The sequence below is a fragment of the Bolinopsis microptera genome, chromosome 10 (genome assembly GCF_026151205.1).
Source record: "Bolinopsis microptera isolate Bmic1 chromosome 10, MBARI_Bmic_1.0, whole genome shotgun sequence".
Classification (NCBI taxonomy): Eukaryota; Metazoa; Ctenophora; class Tentaculata; order Lobata; family Bolinopsidae; genus Bolinopsis; species Bolinopsis microptera.
This window is the reverse complement of record NC_087081.1, coordinates 9927768-9949023: the sequence shown is the minus strand read 5'-3', so window position 1 is coordinate 9949023 and position 21256 is coordinate 9927768. Positions and strand designations below refer to the sequence as shown.

The 21256-nt window shown below is 36.5% G+C and overlaps 3 protein-coding genes across 3 annotated transcripts in view; 1 reads left to right on the top strand and 2 right to left on the bottom strand.

Annotated features, from left to right (window-relative positions):
• LOC134821760 (18S rRNA aminocarboxypropyltransferase-like) overlaps window positions 1-21256 on the bottom strand; it is a 110893-nt gene that overhangs the window by 40409 nt on the left and 49228 nt on the right. The window lies entirely within an intron of this gene.
• The window catches only part of LOC134821605 (cell cycle checkpoint protein RAD17-like), a 34955-nt gene that overhangs the window by 7528 nt on the left and 6171 nt on the right, over window positions 1-21256 (bottom strand). The gene's annotated exons all lie outside the window — the stretch shown is intronic.
• On the top strand, window positions 5035-13821 carry LOC134821947 (uncharacterized). The gene is made up of 9 exons (XM_063832775.1): window positions 5035-5266; window positions 9899-10375; window positions 10537-11013; window positions 11153-11630; window positions 11805-11957; window positions 12108-12651; window positions 12833-12898; window positions 13064-13154; window positions 13355-13821. Exons 1-4 carry the CDS (start codon window positions 5182-5184, stop codon window positions 11548-11550), a joined length of 1437 nt encoding a protein of 478 aa, XP_063688845.1. The 5' UTR covers window positions 5035-5181; the 3' UTR covers window positions 11551-11630; window positions 11805-11957; window positions 12108-12651; window positions 12833-12898; window positions 13064-13154; window positions 13355-13821.

Sequence of the window (21256 nt, the reverse complement as noted above, 5' to 3'; positions counted from 1 at the left end):
GGAAAAATATGGCGGACTTTCCCAAAACCCGCCAAATTATCCCGGTCATGTATTTACCGGTGGCCGACCTTTCAAGTTTTTTTTCAGAGGTCAACAAATTTTCAACCGAAATTTCTGTTTTTGTTACTTGTTAAAGAAGTTATTTCAATTTACAGTTATTGATATTACTCAGAAATAGGAAAAAAAGACACGTCTATTTAAAGGAAAATAAATCTAAGCAATAATAAGTCAAATCTTCATTAAAGCGTATTCTCATTCTCATTATCGCTAATGTCCCCGCCATTATCATTATTGATATCCCCCTGAGCTGCTGACCGTCAAATTCGAAGTTGTATTGTTGTCTTAACAAGACTTTCATTTTGTCCGCTAATGGGGCTACTGCTCTGAAGGTCAGCCGGAGCTTAATTTCCTGCCCACCGCTTGGTATTGGGGAACGTCTTGGCTTTGCATCTTCAACTGCTCCAGTAATCAATCCACCGTGGACCATGAAATAGTGGCACAGTTTACTCACTTCTAGCGGGATGTGGCCACAAGTTACTTTAACGGGAAAAACTCCCTCTTTCTTTAGTCTACACACTGCACACGAGAAGTGATCAATCTTTAGAGACATTATTATTATAATATATAAATTATATATTATTATTATTTTCGTTTTATTCTATAACATATAAATTGTTTTCTTCTCTACAATTCACTGATTCATGGGCAAGAGAAGTGAGAATCACGGTCCACCCTGAAATCTGATTTCTATAACCAAATTGTGATTTTTATAACGAAATTATGGTAGCAACCGCCAATAAAGTTAAAGCCCTCCATCCACTGCTTCAAAAGTCTTCTCTAGCACATATGAGACTTCAGGTAAAATATGATGATCACCACCCCCTTGGAACCCCATAATCTGAGTCGGCGGGTTTTTTTATGGCTGGTAAAATTTTTGACCGGGAAAAATATGGCGGAATCTTCCAAAACCCACCACTTTATCCCGGTTATAATATTCCCGAGTAAGGTATGCGACAGAGGTCATGTGACCAATTATCAAGCAACAGTGAACAGTTTCCCCATGACGACAGAATGCAATGAAACTTGTTTTGATAATGATATAAGGTGACTTCAGACTTGGTATAAGTGGGGGAGGGGGGGGGGGGGGGAGCTGGGGGCCAGGTTCTATCAGTTTATTTGATTACCAGGGTCATCCCACTAATTTTCGATTAAGATCCGAATCTATATAAAGATATAACAATTTACCACCATTAGTTAATTAAAAACTTAAAATGTGTTAAACAGAGGATAATATGACTTGGAGAAGCTCTATTCTATATTATGTTATTTTCACATTACTTAGTATAAGTTTTACTCATTTATTGTAGTGTTGTAAGCACCATTTATTATCATTATTATTATCAGACTTTGTAAAGACAGACGCGTAGGCTCATAAACCCTCAGAACACCTCAAGAAAACCTTAATTAAGAAGACTTAAGTGGTATTTTGTGATGAATAATTCAATGACAGATAAACACGTGGGTTGCTAAGTTACGGATATGGATAAAACTCTCTCTCCTTTAGAAGTGCTTTAAGCACCACAGGGTTCCTACCTGCTCATCATCAAGTAGAGTTAATTGGAAATGCAAATTAATAGGGCACCATCAATATATTCAAACTAATCGAGTTCACAACTCCTTCAATGTGCGGACCTTAGTAGTCCAAACCACGTGACATGACGTCACACCATGTGTCATGACGTCACACCACGTGCTCCAAAGTGAACATTACCTCACAGCACTCCTCTTACTTAACAAGCTGATTAGGCGGGGTCCAGCCCCCCTCGGTGGAGACAAGTAGCAGTTTTACAGTGCCGACACCTCAGCTACTTGACAAGTATACAACATCCCTCCTGTCGTACTTGTAACCTAGCAACCCACGTGACTACCACTTTATCACGTGATGCAAATAGAGAGTCACGTGAGCTTCTCAGTGGGTGCCTCAACGTGGCTGGTTGATTGACGCATTGGTTTTACGAAGATTGAAATAGTGGACACCTTGAGAAGTAGCTTATCCCCCTCAGATATTGCACTTTAATGCAGTTTGCTTAGTCACATATTGTCGGTTTTATTTTATTGAACCACTCTAAGTTTCCTTCTTGCCTTTCTCCACGATATGATTGATGTGAACTTGATGCAGCAGGAACCACCCTACGGAGTCCACGTCCCGTACTAGTAAGTCTGTCAGTAGTGTCACGTTATGTCCATATAAGGGTATCTATATTACACATTGTGCCTGGTAGACATGCCTACAAAACGTGTTAAATGTTACAGTGGAAACGTGTGTGAAATGTGGCGTCGTTTTCATCACGTGACATGTTACACCTTTACACTATTATTTGGTAGCTCACAGCTCTGCGGCTTATGTTGAGTTTACTCAGTTGAATTATTCTTTTAACACCTTTTTTATCTGCACATTGTGCTCAATCTGAATCTGATTATCTCGGGTTATACTGCCATCGTTCATCATTACCGTTGGCTATATTTGCTATACTTGCTATAAATTTTGCTACATTTCCTACACTTTGCTATCCGTAACAGTGAGGTAGACCAACCCTCTTCTACGCCACAACATTCTCACATGATGCAGTACTGTAAACCTGTCGAGAGAACACCAACCTCCGTACAACCATCCAACAGGTTAGTCCTTCCAACATTCACTTTCACTTTCACTTTCACTTTCCAACCTCTCATTCATTGGCTAGGATTTAAGAGTCCAGTTCTTAGACTATGTTATCAAAAACATTAGATATTTATGCAGGAGGTGGTGGTGAACTGTCTAAGTATTTATGAATGTTATTAAATTATAATTATAATTATTCATTTAGGAGGAAGTACAGGAAGACATTAAAAACAGACAATTTTATTTTCATGCTAATGTAATATTATAATATATATCACAGGTTCAGACGAAGTAGAAGAAAGTACCAGTCTCCAGACGAGATGAATAGTAAGCGCCTTGCTGTAAACTCCAGACAACGTACTCGCATGAAGGTACTTTCACTTTCACTTTCACTTTCACTTTCACTTCCCGTGTCTAATCTAAACCTTTTTAAGCGTGATCCCAATTTTATGTTATTTATTTTTATTAGAGCTGAAGTGAAAGAGGCGTGCTTCTTCTCTCCCCACGGTAATAGCCAGCTAAAGTAAATGAATTATGATTAAGATAGGGTATTGTAGCCTTAATAAATTCCGTGACTTAACAATTATCTCTCTCAGATAATGAACACAGCATACGAGAGACTAACAGAAGTTCTACCTGCCTTACCCGAGAAGAGAAAACCTACAAAACTGGAGACTTTACAGCTAGCTATACAGTATCTTAGACATCTCACCATGGTCCTGGAACACGATGGGTACTAGCATACTCAACATTAACTTTCACTTTCACTTAGCATACTGACTACTTGACATACTTGGCTTTTTGTATAATCCCTTGATGGATTGTTTGAAAATCAATTTTTATATCTTTGTGGGATTTATTTTCTATTCTCATTCAAGTTAAAAGATAGAAAGCGATCTTAACATCAGGATTTTAAGTCATTTGCGTGCACGGGATTGTTGAATTAAAAGAAAGATAACTTATGTATTTAGCCGCTGAACAGACATTTTAACACTAGTGCAGTTGTCGACCGTTGCCATGGAAAATTGTTCAAATGAATTACTGCTGCTGCTTTTTACTGATCAAAATATTGTGTGTTGAATGCGTTTTTATCTAAATCTGATATTTGTGTTATGTGTTTATTTGTAATCAGAAACATTTTTTTTCTTGGTTTTTTTGACAGAGAATAAAAATAATCATCTGAACAAATTTAAACTAAAATTGTACCTATCATTAAATGCAACACAACATGCGTAAAAGTTAGATATCTACTATCAACAGTAGTTAGATATCTACTATCAACAGTAGTTAGATATCTACTATCAACAGCCTAAAGTCTGCTGCTTCAATTTGTTCGCAAGTTAAGAGTCTAAAGAGAAATTCTCCAAGAGAAATCAACATGCGGATTGATCACAAAGTAGTAGATATCTAACTTTTCAAATATATAAGAGGGACTCATAACTGCTGTTTGATAACAGTAACATAGGAGATGATAACAATAACTTACCACTGTGTACTGGACAATATGGGCAGTGTTATTTTCTAGACTTGATCTGACTTTACAGCATAAACTTAAATTGTCATTCGTTGATGAGACCATGCGTAGAGGTGACACAAATCTATATTTATAATCACCTTGCATAATTGGGAATATGAATTATTATACGGTGTTATACAGGGTGTTACAAGACTTGTGTCCAAATTTGAAAAAATATTTTTTCTATTTTATGAAGGAGCAAATTAAATGAAATCAGTTTGGGAGATTTAGTTAGTACGCATGTAATATTGAAATAGACACGATTTATCGACCTGCGATGAACTGCAGAACAATATTACCATATAGTGTTATAGACATAGCGTACTAATAACCATGACATGTAAAAGTCATCAAATATACCACTTTTCCAGAAATGAGAGACCTGTAGTATTTGTTAGTCTGCAGGGCAGGGCTAAACAAATGATCCACACAAAATAATGGCTCATAATCAGGTACTCCCAAACTGCTCTGGTCCCAGGTCCAGAGATCAGAGTATTCTTTGTTGGTCTGCACAGCAGGGCTAAAATAATGGCTCATAATCAGGTGCTCCCAAAACGCTCTGGTCCAGAGATCAGCTAGTATTCTTTGAGAAAAAAAGAGTATTCTTTGTTGGTATGCACGGCAGGGCTAAAATATTAAGCTCATGATCAGCTGCTCCCAAAACGCTCTGGTCACATTTATTGTTTACAGCATTGGGTTTGCGGTGAGTGGGGTTATAAAGATGTAATACACAAGATTCCTAGACCAGGACCCAGAGAACAATGATCATACGAATATTCAAGAGATAATTACTCAGCTTAGCCAGTCCGTCCTTTGTGAGTTTAGTTATGAGGGCAGGGCTTTATGAATGATCCATAAGAAAACTATTAGTCGTATTGAGGTGCTCTCTGTAGAGGCAAACTAGCTCACATTTATAGTTTCCAGCATTGGTTTTGTGGCACTGGTTCAGTTTATCTTAAACTTTATCAGTACATAGTACGAGATAAGGCGGTTTCAGCGCGCCATGATGCTGAAACTCATACTCTTCGCTATTATGATGGTGTGGACTGTCTTTGCATTTGGTGACTCAGATGGTGAACTTACAAAAGGTAGGTCAATTACTTTTAGAATACCAGCAATGATAGGTACAACTACGTTAGACAGCGAGTCATCTATACTATGTTTCAAACTTGACGAAATTTCCTAGGCGACTGCTTAAAAACACAAAAAACTTTACCATAACATGACCTTTTGCCGCGCACCAACAATAACTCAATCCAGAATATTACGCAAAATAAATTTGCGAAGTTAACAACTACTGAGCTGTGTGCGCACAGACGGTCGACGTGCACGGTCGCAAGCTTACATATTATTAAAAATCACCTCATTCACTAACCCTCTTTTGTACCTATGGCACAAGACTCATGGATCGAGAAAAGTTTTTACTGTGTCGTTACATTGCAAAGTTGCAACATTAAAATATTACAGGTGCACAAACAGAAACATTTAAAAGCATCATTGCGTGTTTTGCTGCTTTATGATTCAACATTTACTCTCACTCTTAACTGGTTTCTTTTTAAAAGTTTAGATTAGAGAATACTCAGAAGTTTGTCTGCATACACAATTAATAGAAACTGTGGTTAAAACTTATAATTCATTCCAGGAATTATATCCCCGAAAAGTCGTGAACACTGGTAACCCATAATTTCCCTCAAGGGTTGACAGCGTATCAGGACAGACTGGGAGTCACTGGCTGGCGGGAAGTTTCAAAACAAATAACAGTTGCGCACTATATATTACACATTATATTGTATCAGTGCACGTATCATATTACACATTTTTTCCATTTCACCCTTTTGTAAAAAGGCAATAGTAAAAGTTTACGAATGGTCGTTTTTGCAGAAAAACGTGGTTTTTCGGAGATAGCGGTAGGCGGGTCTGAATTTGTCGTGTTCCTTCCTTCCTTCCGTCCGTTACCATGTCAACTTGCCGTGCGCGCGAGGATTGCTATTTGCTAGTAAAGATGTTGTGTATACAGTAGCTAGCCTGTGGTCAATGAATGCCGCAGCGCGAGCTTATTTTAATCATTAATGTATACTATGTAATGTATACTTATTATGTAATAAGCCCAATTTGTACACACGTAGTGTAAGCTGATGTTTTTCAATATCATTATTATGAAGTGAGCTGATTAGAGCTTATATTTATAGTTATAGTAATTGGAAATTTAGCGTCCGCCAAAACGAAACAACGGGCGCAATTCTTGTTTCATACAGAAACGGGAAAAAATTATAAAGGCCAGTGCTCTTATATTATTATATCATTAATTAAAATTTTAATTAAACTGAAACTTTTTTGACTGGGTTAAATGCTTTAATGGCCTTCAAATCAGCATGAAAAAATAAAAAATTGGCCAAGGAATAATAATTTTAGTGCCCAAAATTTGGACTCCCAAGTGGTGTCAAAAACGCGAATTAAATAGGTAATAATTATTTTAGTCTCTCGAGTCTTGACACTACTTTAGGGTTAGACGGGTTCCTGCTAGTTATATATAAAGCGGATTACACAGGATTACACAGGATTACACAGGATTAAAATTAAATTATAGATCCATTATCATGGACCGTCATAATTGTTTACAGAAGTTAATGAAAACAATCATCTTTGCTTGAAGTCAGGGCCAGTGTTATCCTTGAGTCTTAATTATGACTAATTCGCGAGGTTCTCACCAAATTGATAGTAAAATTGTTTAAGTTTCGTGCATTTGAATTACGCTGACGCGTATCTTCGGTGAAGCTATTTCGCTCTTCGGAGCAGCGAAGGAAAAAAGTGCACACACAGTTGACAGCATAGGAGCGCCTTTCTTGAAATTGAGTATACTGTGGGGTGTTTGGTTGAATATCAAGTGAGCGGTGGCAGTGAATATGGAGGCTCTGGTGATTTTGAGGAATTACAGTTGAGTAAGGAGACAAAATTTCCATGAGATGATCTTTGAGATTTGTTTCATTGATATTGCTGGAGTCGGTGATTTCATTGCTTATTTCAATGATTGGCATTTGAGAAAGATTAGCGAGACGATATATATAATATATCTGTGCCATTTTACTGACACCACGTCATCAACTTTAACGCGATTTTCCGCAAAAACCGTAAAAGATATACAACTGAAACTTTGTTGACTGGGTCAAATGCTTTTATGCTTTTCAAATCAGCATGAACAAAATAAAAAATTGGCCAAGGAATAGGAGTTTTAGAGCCCAAAATTTGGACCCCCAAGTGGTGTCAAAAACGCGAATTAAATAGGTAATAATTATTTTAGTCTCTTGAGTCTTGACACCATTTTAGGGTTATACGGGTTCCTGCTAGTATATAATAAACGTGGAAAGAGTTCAATGTTTTTATTATAAAATATATTCTCTCTAAACATCGAGTGTAAGCAACTTGGCCAATGCAAGCATTAGGCAGATTTGACATTGGGCAGGGCAGGGCAATGCTAATGGTATTATCCTAGGACCTAGAGCCTCTAATGATACACAAAATGAACAACTTAAATCATGAGCCCACAGACGTATAACTTCCCACTGGATCTACTATGATATAATATAAACCTTTAATACCATTTTGTATTAATTACTAACTTACTATTTGCGTTGAATTTGCTCCATGTTTTTTCTTCATTCATAATATGTTGAGTTTTGCAAATTTGGTTTTGTTGTTCTGGTTAACAAGTTGGGTGCTGTTAAGCTGTTATACTTCTTCCCCCTCAAAAGGTACTACAAATTTTAAAACTTTTAGCGATCAGAAATATAAAAAAGTACACAATTGCCACTGCTTCGTATTTCTAGTTACAAATAAAGGAAATAATAGGAGCTAGAAGGGGAAAAGGATACGAAAATTATTATAAGGCAGCTACATTTTGGCAGCGAAGGGGGAACCGGGAGCAACATTAAGGCAACAAGAGGACAGAATTTGTCGGCAAACTTTAAGAAGCAATGGAAAAATACAAATTTGAAACTAGTAAGGGTCATAACAGGGGGGTATGCAACGACCATTAATGACCATTAATGACCATTAATGACCATTAATAACCATTAATGACCATTAATGACAATGTCAATTGTCAGTTTTGTCAAAATTTCATCTACTGACATTAATGGTCATGTTTTTTCCGGCACTTCTTAGAGCGAAAAGGACGGACGCCTGCATCACTTAGACCCTACCTTAAGTTAACTAACTACAAGTATATGTTATTATTTTACATTTACAATTAGAGATTCGAAAGATAAAACTTAGAATAGAATCTTCCGTGGTTAGGCAGACCTTCCAGAATATCACTTGAGTGGATTCCAGAGTGAGTTAGGGATTACATTTATTAAGTTCGAATGTAATGAAGAACAAATTTTGCGGCCACGGGATTTAAACCAGATAACAGTTGGTGACTTATAGTTATCAATAATAATAATTCAAAGGGCAATTTAGGAGTATCAGATCGTATCAATAGTAAAATAACAATCAATAATAAAATAATAATAACACGGGTATTAAAATTAAATACTTCGTTCCCGTTCTTATATCATATCAAGATTTATATTTTAGCCAAATCATTATGCTAGTCGATTATATAGTAATTACACAGTAGATCAACTTTAGCACTTCATGAAATACATCGTCATCAGTCTGAATCGGACAACAAAAAGCTGATCTTTTCCTAGGATTTGATAGAACAATTCGTTTACAGTTCAATACTCTGCCTTTGGCAGTTTAAAGTTTTGACCCAAAATCGAGCACTGTCATCATGATAGGGACAAATTGATGCGGCAGGAATTCGTCTAGATCTGCAGTTGCCCTTTTTTGAAGCAGAGACACTCATTGATAAGATGGTACCGAGGCAACGAAGGGGACGTTTAGCCTTTTTTGGAACAAGGGTAGCACTTAATGAGTCGCCCTTTCGAATTGTTTGACGTTGACAGGGCTTAGAAGAATTTTTGCAGCCCGGTTGGTATGGCACAGAACCCTCGAAACAGCCGGTACCAAAAATGTCTATCTCCGACTTTTATTTCCAAATATCGTCTTACGATGGCACAGAAGGTACTGTGAGGAGGTATTGAAAATCCAAATTATCTAAAGCAATCAACACAAATAAAGGAAATCAATACAATTCAAATCCACGCAAACTGCAAACAAGCATGTATACTAAGTCAACTGTAAACAAGCATTAATACTAAGTCAACTGCAAACAAGCATTTATACTAAGTCAACTGTAAACAAGCATCTATACTAAGTCAACTGCAAACAAGCATTTATACTAAGTCAAATGCAAACAAGCAAACAGACAAGACAAGTTACCAACGTATAACAGAATGGTGCTTGGCACTCATTCCGAAACCGAGGTCCGAGCCTCTATTAGGCGAATATTAATTCGTTTTCTCAAACGAGACTCTGGCAATCGATGTAGGGGGCTGTGAGAAACTTTATAGAAGTGATACAAAGTGATCATAATTGTAAATTTCTTGGACATGTTGCTTCCAAGATAGTTCAGAATTTCAATTATTTAATAACCATTAATGACCATTAATGATCATTAATGACCATTAATGACAATGTCAGTTTTGACAAAATTCCATCTACTGACATTAATGGTCGTTGCATACCCCCCATAACAGGGAGAACCATAAAGCCATAACAATTACTCAATTAACATCATAAAGTGAGCAAAAAGTCGTTAAAATATTGAATTTCAGTTCGAAGAATAGAAGTAGCAGAGATACCACCTTCAACAGTAACACAGGGAAAACCTTACAAAAACAACGAGGAAAGATGTGCAGCAGCACATGCAGTTGATAAGGACCTCTCAACAGTAGCAGCAACTGAAACTGATAACGGAGCAGGCTGGTTAAAACTAGAGTTTGATAGAACCTACCTTATCCACAGGGTCCTTATCTACTACCGGTTCTATACCAATTGGTACGACCCTGATAATTGGTGTGCACTTAGTGAAGCTAACTTCAGAAAATGTGTGGATGCTGAAAACAACGTGGATGTGTCAGTGTACCAGGGAGAGGTAAAACAGAAGTCTTGTGGAACACTCCAACTAACATACGGACTAGAGCAGGCAGACCAGATCTACACACTGATCTGTAACACTGAAGGAGACACAGTGAAACTCAGCAAGAGTACAGGACACATAGCTGTTTTTGAAGTAGCTATAATTAGCACAGGTACTGTCAATATTCAAGTTTAATTGTGTTTACATTTTGACCAAGAAAAAAAGAAAAAAGCTCAAGAAAAAGACGTCTAACATATTGGCAGTTGCTTTTCGTATTTCAAACAAGATTCACCAAGTCAAATAGTTGACAAAATATTTAAGCAATTATTTCAGTTCTTAAACTGAAGTTGGCAGAGGTAACTCCAACAACAGTTACACATGGAAAAACGTACCTGAACAACGAGAAAAGTTATGCAGCAGCATATGCAGTTGATAAGGACCTCTCAACAGTAGCAGCAACTGAAACTGATAACGGAGCAGGCTGGTTAAAACTAGAGTTTGATAGAACCTACTTTATCCACAAAGTCCTTATCTACTACCGGTTCTACACCAACTGGTATAACCCAGATTATTCGTGTGTACAAAATGAAGCTACTTTCAAGTATTGTATAAATACGGTTACCAACGTAGATGTGTCGGTGTACCAGGGAGAGGAACAGCTGAAATCTTGTGGAACACTACAACTAACATACGGACTAGAGCAGGCAGACCAGATCTACACACTGATCTGTAACACTGAAGGAAACACTCTGAAACTCAGTAAGAGTACAGGACTCATAGCAGTCTCTGAAGTAGCTACAATTAGCACAGGTACTGTCAAATTAAAGTTTAATTCTGTTTAAAGTTTAGTCAAGAAAAAATCTTTCAAAAAAATGTCTATCATTTTGGCAGTTGCTTTTCTTATTTCAAACCAGACTCACCAAGTCAAATAGTTAAGCAATTATTTCAGTTCTTAAGCAGAAGTTGGCAGAGATAACTCCTCCTAAAGTTACAAACGGGAAGACATTAGATAACAACGAGGAGAGTTATGCAGCAGCACATGCAGTTGATAAGGACCTCTCAACAGTAGCAGCAACTTACACTGATAAAGGAGCAGGCTGGTTAAAACTAGAGTTTGATAGAACCTACCTTATCCACAAGGTCCTTATCTACTACAAGTTCTACACCAACTGGTACAATCCTGATGACTGGTGTGTACAAAGTGCCAATTTTAAGACATGCCTAGATTATCACAACAATGTAGATGTGTCAGGTGTACCAGGGAGAAGTAAAACAGAAGTCTTGTGGAACACTCCAACTAACATACGGACTAGAGCAGGCAGACCAGATCTACACACTGATCTGTAACACTGAAGGAAACACTCTGAAACTCAGCAAGAGTACAGGACACTTAGTTGTGGCTGAAATTGTGGTTACAGGAGAATTGGGTAAGAGCCACAACAACAAAAATAATAAATGTGTTTATAAAATTATTCGATTCGATTGGTGTGGAACTCTCCTGAAAAATATTATTTTGGAAACTTCAAAACACACAGAAATCCTGTCAACTTGTAATACTAATATAATCATATGAATCATAACGGAATGAACTTTATCTTCAGTGTGCAACAGCTTTGATAGTTCAGCATTCTCTGGAGTAGCAGACTTAACACCAGAGTTACCAGTACCAGCAGGAACTGTTCTTACAGTGAGATGTGAGAAACCTAGCAGATTTGCAATCATATCCGGGGATAAGACTCTGACTTGTGAACTAGGTTAGTTAATTAATGAAGAACAGTAATATCTTAAATAGTAAATACAGTGAATGGACTAAGAACTATCCTAATATATAATTAATTTTGAAACAAAATTTCTGTCATTCCTAGAAGCTTTAGAAATTTAGAATGATAGTGATTTTTTTTCAGGATCGGTGTTTTCCTATACATTCCTGCCAAAATGCGTGCTTATAGGTAAGAAGTGAATATTTTCTGTTTATCAAAGACATTGAATGATACCAGGGCATCGATCGATGTCTTTGTATAAGCAAGAATGTGTGTTCAAGTTTAAAATATTTTATTATAATCTCGGAGAAACATTCATGGAGAATTAAACAGCTGCCATAACTATACTATGGGAAATGGTGCAATATCCTTGCCAATACGTAAAACTAAGCTCTGAGCACTTTTCATGACAACTTGATAATTCAAAAGGTTAGGTAGTGGAAATAGTTTAATATCCTTGCCAATACTTAAAACTTAGCTCTGAGCACTTTTCATGAGAACTTGATAATTGAAAAGGTTATGCAGTGGAAATAGTTTAATATTCTTGTTAATTCTTGAAACTAATTTTGGGGATGGGGAGGTTTTAACACCTGATTACAGAAGCAGATAAAGCTGACTTAAAGATAGCACACACATCGAGGACTGTTTCGTGCTGGTCTCGAAAATCCTCAATTTCTACCCTTAACAGGTACTTGGATGTTATGGGTCCTATTAAAAAGAGTTTTAGTAGTCTCCACTGATAAATACACCAGCATGCAATATGCATTCTTCATTGATTAAGTGCAATTAGTGTATTAAACGATTAATTAGTAGCTCATTTATACTGACTATAATTAATGTACAACAATTAATGTACAACCATCCGACAGGATAGTTCTTCCATGTTTGGATTAAAAATCAAGGATTCGGTCGGTGAGATCTTCTCAATCATCTAAGTGGGTATTTTAGCTTTTATTTGGAACATATTATCTGAGATATTATATTTTCGAGGAAGATAATCGCTCAATTATTGGCTTGAAATAAATGACCGGAAGATCTAAGTATAGGGGTGAGGGGCCTAAGTATTTAGTGGACTCTATTTAACGTAATATATATCACAGGTTCAGACAAAGTAGAAGAAAGAACCAGTCTCCAGACGAGATGAACAGTAAGCGCCTTGCTGTAAACTCCAGACAACTTACTCGCATGAAGGTACTTTCACTTTCACTATCACTTACATTGAAATCGTCCATGTATAAAGCTAACACTGGCATTATCGTACTTGAAATCTTTTCCAACTAGGAGAACATCAGCAGAGAACCCGCTCGCGCTAATAACTAATTAACTAATTAACTAATTAGCAGCTGATAAAGTTCCTTTCCTTTATATATTAACAATTATCACTTTTTCAGATAACACAGCGGACGGGAGACTAACAGAAAATCTACCTGAAGTTCTACCAGAAGTTCTACCTGAAGTTCTACCCTGAAGTTCTACCCGAGAAGAGAAAACCTACAAAACTGGAGACTTTACAGCTAGCTATACAGTATCTCAGACATCTCACCATGGGCCTGGAACATTACGGATATTAAAACACTACATTCACAGATTACTTTGGGAAACCATTATTATTTCTTTTTGTCAGTAATTAATAGAAGTCTTTCCAGATGAACATATTATTCAGAAAAGGACTTATAATCCAGATTACTTTTTCTTTCTATTTTTGTGCGATCGCTCCCATGTTGTAAAATTGTTCATGCTCATCTTAGTTAAACATTTGAATAATATTTTAACCCGTTTCTACGTTTGTAAGACCAGGATCTTTATCTCTTTATTTACACAAGATAATCGATTTTTAGATGTAAAAATCGTCTTGCACTAAAATATGTATGTGATCACGTATTTGTTTTCTTAAAACTGAGATAAAGAATATCTGTGCCACAAAAATAATGGTTTGTTCCAAACTGAAACCCTTATTAAACGTCATTCAAAAATATACAGAAACTCAGCTCCTAATTGCAAACTACCACACACCCTTGGAATCGGTGGATCTAAGGTAAAATAAGAAATCACCAATATTGACAAAATATTGTTATGTTCCCTAGAATCCCCATGCAGTCGCCTCAGTCATAATATCATGGAACTGGGGTAGGCCGCAAATAGCATGAACTTGAAATCTTACACACCAGTTTAAAGGTTACGTGTGCATTTGTATAAATAGGATTCTTATCTATACTATATCTCTATATATTTCTTACTGACTTCTAGACTTCTAGAGGTGCCTATAATCTAGAAGATGGACGTTTATTATTATATACAACTCTAAAGACTTAAAGAGTTAAAGTGAGGGTTGTAAAACTGTGCTAGGTGTGGCATGTTATAATACACACGATTCCTCGACCCACCAGGACCCAGAGAACAATGATTATTAAACTATTATATAATACTAAGAGATAATTACTCAGCTTAGCCAGTCCGTCCTTTGTTAGTTTAGTTATGAGGGGAGGGCTTTATGAATGCTCCATAAGGAAACTATTAGTCGTATTGAGGTGCTCTCTGTAGAGGCAAACTAGCTCACATTTATCGTTTCCAGCATTGGTTTTGTGGCACTGGTTTAGTTTATCTTAAACTTTATCAGTACATAGTACAAGATAAGGCAGTTTCAGCGTGACATGATGCTGAAACTCATACTCTTTGTTATTATGATGGTGTGGACTGTCTTTGGTGACTCAGATGATGAACTTACAAAGGGTAGGTCCATTAAGTCAAGGTTTTCAGCAATTAACAGTCAACAGGGCAACATTTTGGAAATGAGAAGTCATGAAGTGTACGAATTAAACTACATATTTCAGTTCGAAAGGTAAAGATAGCAGAGATAACTCCTACAAGAGTTACACATGCAGCAGATAAAGACCTCTCAACAATAGCAGCGATTGAAACTGATAACGGAGCAGTATCATGGTTGAAGCTAGAGTTTGATAGAACCTACTTTATCCACAAGGTTCAAATCTACTACCGGTTCTACACCAACTGGTACCGTCCTGGTGATTGGTGTGCAGGAAGTGAAGCTTACTTTAGGGACTGTGTGGATGCTGAAAACAACGTGGATGTGTCGGTGTACCAGGGAGAAGTAAAACAGAAGTCTTGTGGAACACTCCAACTAACATACGGACTAGAGCAGGCAGACCAGATCTACACACTGATCTGTAACACCGAAGGAGACACAGTGAAACTCAGCAAGAGTACAATACAAATAGCAGTTTTTGAAGTTGCTACAATTAGCACAGGTACTGTCAAAATTAAAGTTTAATTCTGTTTAAAGTTTGACCAAGAAAAAAAAGCTCAAGAAAAAGACGTCTAACATTTTGGCATTTACTTTCCTTATTTCAAACAAGGCTCACCAAGTCAAATAGTTGACAAAATATTTGAACAATTATTTCAGTTCTTAAGCTGAAGTTGGCAGAGATAACTCCAACAACAGTTACACACGGAAAAACGCACCAGAACAACGAGGAAATTTATGCTGTAGCACATGCAGTTGATAAGGACCTCTCAACAGTAGCAGCAACTGGAACTGATAACGGAGCAGGCTGGTTAAAACTAGAGTTTGATAGAACCTACCTCATCCACAAGGTCCTTATCTACTGCCGGTTCTACACCAACTGGTACAATCCTAGTGATTGGTGTGTAAAGAATGAAGTTACCTTCAGAAGATGTGTGGACGCTCATAACAACGTAGATGTATCAGTGTACCAGGGAGAGGTAAAACAGAAGTCTTGTGGAACACTCCAACTAACATACGGACTAGAGCAGGAAGACCAGATCTACACACTGATCTGTAACACTGAAGGAGACACTGTGAAACTAAGCAAGAGTACAGGACACTTAGTTGTGGCTGAAATTGTGGTAACAGGAGAATTGGGTAAGGGGCAATAAAAACCAAAATAAATCTGTTCATGAAATTATTCGATTCGATTGGTGAGGAACTCTCCTGAAAAACAATATTTTGGAAACTTCAAAACAAACAGAAATCCAGTAAACTTGTAATACTAATATCGTATGAATCATAACGGAATGAACTTTAGCTTCAGTGTGCAACAGCTTTGATAGTTCAGCATTTTCTGGAGTAGCAGACTTAACACCAGAGTTACCAGTACCAGTAGGAACTGTTCTTACAGTCCCAGTGGCAAATAGTCAGGCGTCCAGGAATTTAACACCTAGTCAAAATTTGTTGATAACCGGTAAAAAAAGATTCTTGTGGAAAAAATATTCACATTAATTTAAAATTAAATCAAAATTGGTCGCTCTCAGGGCTAACGCGATGTTACATCATTTTATCGACTCGAAGTTCGAATCGAGCGCATTCCTAGATTCCATGACTATTTCTTACCTATAAGATTGCTTGACTATTTTTTGCGCATTCAGACACCAAAAAACGCGCAGAAAACGCGAGCTATCCATTCCTCCTTCCTCAACATCCCGGAATATGAAAAAATAGTCATGTAAAATAGTCATTTGAAATAGTCATGCAAAATTTCAGCTCTGATACGCTAAAATATCAAGTTAATCTTAAACAATCGACAATCTAATATGAATCCTCCCAATCCTCCCAGCCATATTAACTGGTGAACGGTGTAAATATAGAGCGGTATTTTAAAATGTAGCATTCAAAATTTTATGGATTCAAGTTGGCTCCTTTAGTCTAGATTCATTTAGAAAATTCTCGAAGTTCGAGTAATACAGTATTCTCAGGGTTTGGCGCTTAAGGAAGCTTCACATCCGAGACCGATTTCCACGAATCAATTTAATATTGTAGCTACAAGTCAACAACAGTGCAAGTGGGAAGGAAGTGAATCTAGCCATTGCTACTATATCAGGGGAACTCGTGTCTTCTAGGCTTAAGCAAGCTTCACATCCTAGATCATCTAGAGTACAGTGCAGACAACCCCCTCCATTATACATCCCTATCCCGCTTTAAGTCCTAAGTTTATCATTGTTTATTGTCCAATGTTGTATTTAACCTGGCAGAAGCAAGCTTCTGATCCAAAGTCAGGCCATAAATATCGACACAAGGTCGAAGCCACTTTCAGAGTAGCGAATCGTTCATCATGCTGATGAGAGTCAATTTTTAGAACTCGATCTTCCGAGTTAGGAAGAAGGATAGTATGAAAAAATTTGTATGCTAGGCTGTATACTTCTTTCAAAAAATATTTCCTTGCGTTTCAAATAAATTAAAGAATTCTCAGAAATTTTTTATTTAATTTCAAAATTTGCAATTGCATATTCATCCGGTAATTATTCTAATGGATACGCTAAGCATTTCAAACTAATCTTGACCTGGGAGAAGAGCTGACCAGTGACAAGTCGGCCGCAAAGCGGCCGAAAAATATATAGCCTTTTTTTCTTCCCAAAATGGATTCCTAGTCATATTTAAAATTTATTCCACTGGGCTTACAGTGAGATGTGAGAAACCTAGCAGATTTGCAATCATGTCCGGGGATAAAACTCTGACTTGTGAATTAGGTTAGTTAATTAATGAAGAATAATAATATCTTAAATAGTAAATACAGTGAATGGGCTAAGAACTATCCTAATATATAATTAATATTGAAACAAAATATCTGTCATCCCTAGAAGCTTTAGAAATTTAGAATGATAGTGATATTTTTCAGGGTCGGTGTTTTCCTATACATTCCTGCCAAAATGTGTGCTTATAGGTAAGAACTAAGAAGTGAATATTTTCTGTTTATCAAAGACATTGAATGACACGAGGCGGTCAATCAGTGTCTTTCTATTTAGCAGAAAAGTGTTTTGAAGTTTAGAATATTTGATTTTCTCTACTTCACTACTTCCAGGTAAAATGATGTCATAATATTAAAAAATACTTAGAAATAAATTTTGAGGCTCACCCATTCCGTATTTACGTCAATTTTGGGTCATGGTTTTAAAAAGGTATCTCAATGATCTAAGAGCTGTTAATGACCAATAAAACCTACTAAGGCCAAGGAGTTATCTGCTGTGTACTACTAGTCTATAGACAGATTTTGAACTAAACCAGGTTGAAAAATCTCATCCCATTACAAACATGCCTTGAGAAACGTTTAAATCACATAAACATTTGTGCGGATCAGTTTGTTCACAAAAAACGTGGATGTGCAGTTAGAATTGCTCTTGTGGAGGTTACGGTTTTCTTCTACCCATAATTATACATTTACTCAATAAATGTATTTATTTGCAGTTGTGAAATTAGTGTTAAATGAGAAATAATAATCATTAACAATAGTTTTGGGGATGGGAAGGTTTTAACACTTGATTACAGCACTGCAAGGATATCAGATCTGGAGATGATTTGAAGACAGCGCAAACTGAGATAGTGGTATTCGTTGCGTTGATAAGATGTCACTGTATAGTTTCTAGTGTCTACTCATGCCAGGTAAGATAATCATTAAGCGTTTAAAAAGTTAAAAGTATTAATTATTATTTTTCTCTTTGAACTAATACATTTTTCTAAGATCTGTTAATTGCTTAGCATTGTTCTTCATTTTCTACAAGTTTAAACTTAGCCATTTCCTCCTATTTTCTCTTGAACTAATAAGACGTTTTTCACATTGACGAGACCACCTCTACAACTGGAGACGCCTACTTTTGGAGCACGACCGCCAACTTCACTGTAGCCATCAATCTTAAACATATTTTGGCAGATTTCCAAGGAACTAGCACAACCACAAGACACTCATCTCTCCATCTTATGTCAAGAGGTCCTAACTGTCTGTGGCTCTTATTAAATACTTATTAATATTTAATTACAGCCACTTTTTTTTTATCAATAAACTTTCAAATTGTTACACAAATACATCATTTTATTTCAAAGAAAATATCGCCGAATGACCTTACATGCCTTGACAAGTGACCGAGTGTAAACAAGATAAGGGACACCGAAACACCAGTTGACCAGTAAACTGATCATATACATCGGGCCCTAAATGCACCTATAAGTGAAGCGATGCTGCAACCAAGGCATGCTAGGTTTATTCCATTGAACTAATAAGGTTACAGCCTAAAATATAAATATAATAAATAACAATGTACAAATAAATAACAATGTACCATAAATCATAATTATAAACACACTTTATTTAACATATTTTATTAATTATACTTTTTATCAATTTATATTTAGACAATATAGTTACATTAAGGTAAATTGTTTAACTGTCAGAGGATGTTATATGGTCGTTTAGAACTGTCCAGAGGTACTTAATTAAATGGGTTTTAAACACGGATGGTCTTGAGATTTCCCTTAATTCACAAGGGAGTTTATTCCAAAGAATGTGTGCTCTGTAAAAGTAAGACTTGTCACTAGAAATGTCTTGGAGAAATGTCACTAATCATACTGAGATCGTCTAGATGTGATCGCCTTAACCTACTTCCCATGAAACGTCGTAAGTAAGGTGGAAATGTCACAACTGACATGTCATAAAAAATATTGTGAAAATATAATATATCCTTGTAATCAAACCTTACCGAGAGTGGAAGGATATTTAGTTCCTTACACGCTATGAAATACCTTTTTTTGTCCCTAAGGCTCAAGTAAATATCATTAAGGATCCACTTGATACCTCTTTTTTGTATCGATTCAAGTTTCTCCACCGAGGTTTCTGAATGAGGCCGCCAGACAATTGTGCAGTGTTCGAAATGACTTCTAACCTGAGATAGATAGAAGGCCCGACGTTTTTTAGTGTTCTTGGTGAAGTAACATGTTCTTTTTAGAAGGCCTAACCTCTGACTAGCCTTAGAGTATATCATATCACAGTGATGTGACCAATCTAACTTACTATTGATATGTACTCCAAGATCTTTTTCAATGTCTGTGAATTCGATAGCCGTTTCATTCATTGAGTACACAAAATTAACACTACGATTCATGGAATATGCTCGGGTAATAGAAAGAACGTGACTTTTTGAAGGGTGAAACACCATCTTATTATGATGAGCCCAATTTTGAAGACTGTTAATATCCCGCTGGAGCAGCCAATGGTCATCCTGGGACGTGATTCTACGCCATATTTTTGTATCATCAGCATACATGGTTATATTTGTTTCCGGTGACAAATCCTCTGTAATGTCATTAAGAAAAAGTATAAATAAAGTAGGCCCTAAAATTGAGCCCTGGGGGACACCTGATCTAACCTGACAGGGAGCAGACATTTTATTTCCAATGACAACCCTTTGGTATCTGTTTTCAAGGTAGCACTTGAAGAATCTCAGTAGAGATGCATCAATGTTATATTGTTCTTTGAGCTTCAACAGAATTATGTCGTGGTTGACAGAATCAAAAGCTTTTTGGAAATCAAAGTATATTATGTCAGTGCGAACATTGTCATTGAGAGATAGGGCTAAGCTGTCACAGAAATTTACTAGCTGAGTTGTACATGATTTCCTACTCATAAAACCATGTTGACGTTGATCAATAAGATGTTCACATCGATTGAGCAATTCATCCCGGATTACTTTTTCGTAAATTTTCATAATAATGCTTGTCAGAGAAATTGGCCTATAGTTGTTAACTTCAATTTTAGAGCCTTTTTTATGAACTGGAACAACGTTTGCCATTTTCCAATCTGCTGGAATACATCCAGTTTTATAAGAGGCTTCAAAAAGGATAGCAAGAGGCTTAGACAGGCTCACTGAACAGTACTTTAAAATTCTTCCATGGATATTGTCGGCCCCTTGCGCTTTACTTGGATCAATATTTTCAAGTAAACCTTTGATTTTACAAGTTAGTACAGACAGATCCGTCTGAAAAAATCGATCTGCCGACACACAAAGCTTACAAAGGATTTTTGACGTTTTTGAGTCCTAATAGATGTCCTTTATGGCTGACCAACTTTTCCAAACTTTTCCACGTGTCTTAAGGCCACTTTTTGCCACTTTACCACTTTTTACCACCTTTCTTGTTTGTCGAATATCTTTAGTTGTGAACATCGTAAAAGGTTGCGGATCAATCGAGTGTGTTCATATTACCATGAAGAAAAACTTTTGTTCTAACAATTTTTACGTCAGATTATCAGTTAATTGGATAATTATCAATTAGCTAATTAGCAAATTCTAAAAAAATTTTATTGGCTCAAAATGATCGGAATAGCTTAAAACACGGAGAAAAGTAGTTTTTAGAAAAACTTTGAAAATTTTTCACTTACATTTTTTTTCGAGACTTGGAAAAATTTCGAAAATTTAAAATATTTTTTTCCGCCAAAAGAGATCAAATCGCATGAAACGCGGAGAAAAATGCTTTTCAAAAAAACTTAGTGAAT